This window comes from Carcharhinus amblyrhynchos, unplaced genomic scaffold (assembly GCF_965287045.1).
Source record: "Carcharhinus amblyrhynchos unplaced genomic scaffold, sCarAmb.v2.hapA scaffold_89, whole genome shotgun sequence".
Lineage (NCBI taxonomy): Eukaryota > Metazoa > Chordata > Chondrichthyes > Carcharhiniformes > Carcharhinidae > Carcharhinus > Carcharhinus amblyrhynchos.
In genome coordinates, this window is record NW_027649829.1 from 480,642 (window position 1) to 486,641 (window position 6,000).

Genomic DNA, 6,000 nt, shown 5'->3' on the forward strand with positions numbered 1-6,000 from the left:
AAGAGAATCAGCTTGTCTCCTTTTGGAATGTGGGACAGTGATTGGTCAAGGCTGGAGTGGACTCTTTCTTTTGTCTTGTCCCTTAAGTCTAGGGTTGGGGTGGAGGCACAGACGGCTGTGATGAGCTGTTTCTGGGGCAGAGTGAGCCATAAAGTCAGGAGGTGTTTCCTCCCCCGGTGGGTCCATTGAGACGTCTGACCCATCTGTTTTTTTATGGCAAAGCCAACACCGTAGAGACAACATTCTTCTTTCGGAAGAAGGTATATCCACCACCTTGGTCTTTAAGCTGGCCTTCCCCTGCCTGTCGTGTCTCGCTCAGGGCAGACATGTCAATATTGCGGCGCCGGATGTTCCGCCTCATCCCGAGATTTTCCACTGGACTTTAGTTTGACGTTCTTGCTCTATTTTAGTGGGCTGTTTGAGTTTAAGGGGGAGTGAATGGCAAGGGGAACTATTGCTGCTCGATGACCAGTTATCTCTATTGGAAAGCATATATCGGTCACATTATGGGGCAGTGTCTGTGTTGAAGGAGCTGTGGAGCGGCCTGGTGTGTGTGAGATTATTGGTAACTCACCTCACACATCCCTCCAGGACTAGAATTAACCAGAGATCTGTTTGTACTGGGGATGGTTCTGAAATACTCGATGCTGAAGGTCTCTGCTGTTAGTTTTGTGAGTGTGTCCCAGTTTATTAATGGCTTCATTCTGTCTCTAGGTCCTGAACCCTCTACTAGAACAAGAGTTGGATTAGGAATTGGAATTTTTGTTGCTAATTTTGCTGTTGCTGGAATTGGGATTTACGTATTCCGAAAGTGCCAAAGACGGTGAGTTGCAGAATGTTCCACTATTTCCATTGAATCCTATTTTTAGCTTATAATGTTTGTTCAATGTCGCTGAACTCTAGAACTGTCCATTTACTGAACTGTGAGGATGCTTCAATCCACCCTATCATTGAGCAGTGTTAACTGGTCACTTCCAGCTTGTTATCCTCTCGCTGCTGAACAGTCCCCGTGGATTGGAAAGGAGCAAATATTATCCCACTGGGAGAACCAGTGGATGAGGAATGTATCTAGAATTTCAGGAGATATTTGATAAGGTGCCACACAGGCTGTTCCACAAGGTACAGTCTCAGGGGTTTGGGAGGTAATATTGCATGGGTTGAGGATTGGTTAATGGACACAAACAGAGGAGGAACAAGTGGGTGATTTTTGGTTGGTGGGATGTAACTGGTGCTGCAAAGATCAGTGCTGGAGTCTCAGATATTCATAATCTGTATCAGTGACTTATTACACTCCATCCCTTCATATATGTCAAAGTTTGCTGAAGATATAACTCTGGGTGGGAAAGTAAGCTGTGAGGAGGACACAAAGCCATAATATAAGCAGTCTGAATTTTCCACTTTGCTGGGAAGAATGGAAAAACAGATTAGCTGGCAGACTGGAAAATGTTGGTATTCTGAAGGATTTTAGTGAATCCCTGCAGGGCAAGCAGGCAATTGGGATGTTGGCAGACGGCTCAAAGAGCCAAATGGCCAACTCCTGCTTTTATTCTTTATTTTCTATTTTTACCAAATTTTGAATGCTGTTGCATTCCCATTTCTCACAGAATCTTAGGAATGGATTATCCTACAACTCTTGTGATCTCAGATTCTGTGCTCTCACACATCCCTTGATTTCTGTCGTTCCACCATTGCTGATTGTGCCTCCAAAAGCCTGGGCTCTAATCTCAGAAAATCCCTTCCTAAATCTTAGACTCTCTCTCCCTCCTCCACGATAATGCTCCTTTAAAACTTATCCTTCTGTCTGAATTTCTCCCTCAGTAACTCAGTGTTGAATATTGTTTGATCTTTCCATGAAGTATTTCTGGGTGTTCTATAAAGATGCTATATAAATGCAAGTTGTGGTTCGTCAATCACCTCCTGCACTTTTCAGATCTCCCCTTGGCCTGGACATCAGAGGATTCAGTCACTGGGAAAGCCATGTCGGATTTCCTTCTTTCACTCAATAGCCACATCTCCGTGCTCACCACCCATCCCCACACACACCCCTCACAGTGGCAGCAGGAACTATTGCAGGGTTCTCTAACTCTATCCTCTGACCCTCCCTCTGTGGGTCAGCACAGCTCCTGTGGAGTGTCCAGCTCTTGCTCATTGCCTCCCCTACAGGCCTTCTCTCCTCTACACTCTGTGCTCCATCACCATGCAGCTCCTGTGACCCCTTTTCCAGCTGCCATTGGTACCCAGGATGTTGAGTGGAATTTAATGGGTCTGTGCTCCTGAATGGCTCCTTTACACACTTATCCAAAGTATTGGATTCTTTTCACGGGGCATAACTTTAAGGTGAGGAGCAGGAGATTTAGAGGGGATTTGAGGAAAATGTCTTTCACCCAGAGGTGGCGGGGGTCTGGAATGTGCTGCCTGGGAGGGTAGTAGAGGCAAGAAACCTCACACCCTTTAAAAGGTACGTGGATTTGCCTCGATATTAGCCAGCTGACAGAAAACAGAATATGTGTAAAATGAGTCTTTTTCTGATTGGGGGATTCCACTTCCCACATCCTGCCAATGTCTGTGCCAGAGTCTCGAATCTTTACAATTTACATTGATGATTTAGATGAGGGGAGTGAAGGCATGGTAGCTAAATTTGCAAATGACACAAAGATAAGAAAGTTTGTCGGGGAGAAGACATGTGGAGTTTGCAGATGGCTGTAGATAGGTAGACTGAGTGGACAAGAAATTGGCAGATGGGAGTGTCAAGTTGGAGGATTCAGTCACTGGGACTTCCTTGTTTCATTCAATAACCTCCTCTCTGTGCTCACAACCTATCCCCACACACACCCCTCAGCAGGAACTATTGCAGGGTTCTCTAACTCTATCCTCTGACCCTCCCTCTGTGGGTCAGCACAGCTCCTGTGGAGTGTCCAGCTCTTGCTCATTGCCTCCCCTACAGGCCTTCTCTCCTCTACACTCTGTGCTCCATCACCATGCAGCTCCTGTGACCCCTTTTCCAGCTGCCATTGGTACCCAGGATGTTGAGTGGAATTTAATGGGTCTGTGCTCCTGAACAGCTCTTTTACTCACTTATCCAAAGTGTTGGATTCTTTTCATGTGATCTGAACTCTACTTTTTTTTCTTTCCTAGGCAACCAGCCAGATACAGCATGAATCTAAATGAAACCTCTAAAGATATCCCTTTGACAGGGGAGACCTGTTAATGTGAATCATAGGGCCTTGTGACAACAGCAGCTGAGCATCAGGATGGAGCAGCTGGAGAACAAAACCTTCTGGGGAATGGGACTGTCCAGCAATGACTGAGTCTCCACTGCACTGAACTGCGTCAGGGAGGGGAAAATCAGACCAGTATTGGCATTCTTCAGGCATTCCCCATTTCAAAATGCAGAGGGATTTAGGTATTCTTGTGCATAAGTCATAAATGGTTAATGTGCCAGCACACTCTGTCTTCAAGAAGGCTGCTGATATATTATCCGTTATTATGAGAGGCATTAAGCATAAAATTTAGGATATTGTGTATAAGTTACGTAAGGCATTGATAAGAACACTTCTTGAATCCATGTGCAGTTTAGAAACACAGAAACGATGAGCATTTAGCCCAACGATCTTGTTCTTCCATTCTATAAGATCATGGTTAATCCTCCAGCTCACAGCATATTCCCACTTTCTAAAATAATTCTAAAAGAATTATCTATTTCTCTCTTGAATACTTTTAATTAGATTTATTATTGTCACGTTATTAGTATTACTGAATTATTGTTTCTTGCGTGCTGTACAGACAAAGCATACCGTTCATAGAGTACGTAAGGGAGAAAGAAAGGAGAGGGTACAAAATGGCTATTTTTGCCTCTCATCTTTCATATACTGAAAGAAAATACTCTTCCTATCTTCTTTTATATTACTAGCTAGCTTACACTCATGTTTCATCTTCTCCCCCCACTGCTTTTTCAGTTGTCCTCTGCTCATTTTTAAAGGTTTCCCACAGATCCTTGCCATAGAATCCTAAAGTGCAGAAGGAGACCATCTGGCCCATCGAGTCGATAGAGGAGAGCCGGTGGATGTGGTCTTTCTGGATTTTCAGAAGGCGTTTGACAAAGTACCTCATAAGAGGTTATTGCAGAAGGTCAGGGGACTTGGAGTTGGGGGTAGGGTGTTAGCGTGGATAGAGGATTGGTTGTCAAATAGGAGGCAGAGAGTGGGGGTCAACGGGTGCTATTCGGATTGGCGGATGGTGACTAGTGGAGTGCCCCAGGGGTCGGTGCTGGGGCCTCAGCTTTTTACCATTTATATAGATGATCTGGAGGAGGGAACCGAGTGTAGGGTGTCGAAATTTGCTGATGACACCAAGATTGGGGGAACGGCAAATTGTGCCGAGGGTGTGGAGAGTCTGCAGAAGGATCTAGATAGGCTGGGCGAATGGGCCAGGAAATGGCAAATGGAATTTAATGTTGGCAAGTGTGAGGTGGTCCACTTTGGTAGGAAGAATGGTAGGAAGGACTATTACTTACCGGGCGAAAAACTGCAGCAGGCGACGGTGCAGAGGGACCTCGGGGTCCTTGTGCATGAGTCGCAAAAACCCAGCTTGCAGGTGCAGCAGGTGGTCAGGAAGGCGAATGGGATGCTGGCCTTCATAGCGAGGAGGATTGAATATAAAAGTAGGGAGGTCTTGCTGCAGCTGTATAGGGCATTGGTGAGGCCGCAGCTGGAGTACTGTGTGCAGTTTTGGGCGCCGCACCTGCGCAAAGATATTTTGGCCTTGGAGGGAGTGCAGAGGAGGTTTACTAGGCTGATACCAGAGTTGAGGGGGTTGAGCTATGAGGAGAGGCTGAATAAACTAGGCTTGTACTCGTTGGAGTTTAGAAGAATGAGGGGAGATCTCATTGAGACGTATAAGATGATGAATGGGATGGATAGGATAGAGGTGGAGAGACTCTTCCCACTGAAAAAAGACAGTAGGACTAGGGGGCACAGCCTCAAGATAAAGGGGGGGCGTTTTAGAACGGAGTTGAGGAGGAACTTCTTCACTCAAAGGGTGGTGAATCTCTGGAATTCTCTACCCGTTGAAGTGGTGGAGGCTGCCTCGCTAAATATTTTCAAGAAGCGGGTTGATGGGTTTTTGATAAGAGAGGGGATTAAGGGTTATGGGGAGAGGGCGGGAAAGTGGAACTGAGCCACGACAGATCAGCCATGATCTTATTGAATGGTGGGGCAGGCTCGAAGGGCCAGATGGCCTACTCCTGCTCCTATTTCTTATGTTCTTATGTTCTTATGAGTCTGCACTGCCAACAATCCCATCCAGGCCCTATCCCCATAACCCCATACATGCACCCTAGCTAGTCCCCTTGACACTAAGGGGCAATTTAGTACGGCCAATCCATCTAGTTTGTACATTTTTGGATTGTAGGAGGAAACCAGAACACCCGGGGGGAAACCCATTGGAGGATGAGGTGGAAAGTGTACAAAGTTATCATTTCTAAAAAGTTGAGAACATATTTCTGCTCCTTTCTTTAATAAAAAGAATAATTGTAATAGTTGAATAATAATGTGATAGGATTGTCAATCAGCAACACAAAGCCTAGGAATAAAAACTGAACTATTAGTTTTTCTTCTGTTGGCTTGTGTTTGTTTTTGGGGTGGTTTTAAGTCTGTGCCACCTGACTTTACACTAAAATTTACTGAAAAAGTAACTTGAAAATATTGTATTCAAAGTCATGGTTTAGATTGGATCAGACCAAAACATTCAAACTTACTACACTATTTGAGAAATGTATTCCTGCCAAAGACTACCATTACTTTACACACAAATGAAATGATGTACTAGTGATTCTCTAAATCATGTTTTGTGTTGTATAAAGTTTGTATTAAGGTTATCTGCTTTTCATGATCTTTAATCAGTAAAAGGGTTAATACTTACACAAGTTTAAAAATCACAAGTTGCTATAGGAGGAACAGAAATCTTTATGGAAATCGACACATAAGCGTAATGGCCTTTAGG

At 44.7% G+C, this 6,000-nt stretch overlaps 1 protein-coding gene across 2 annotated transcripts in view; it reads left to right on the forward strand.

The window, feature by feature from the left end:
* Positions 1-4,038, forward strand: part of LOC145338020 (polymeric immunoglobulin receptor-like) — a 63,473-nt gene extending 59,435 nt beyond the window's left edge. For both annotated transcript variants that reach the window (XM_080182789.1, XM_080182790.1), the window contains exons 5-6: positions 715-823; positions 3,136-4,038. In XM_080182789.1, coding sequence (XP_080038915.1) covers positions 715-823; positions 3,136-3,208 — 182 coding nt within the window. In that variant the 3' untranslated portion in view covers positions 3,209-4,038. The remainder of the gene's footprint in view (positions 1-714; positions 824-3,135) is intronic.
* Positions 4,039-6,000: the final 1,962 nt, after the last annotated feature.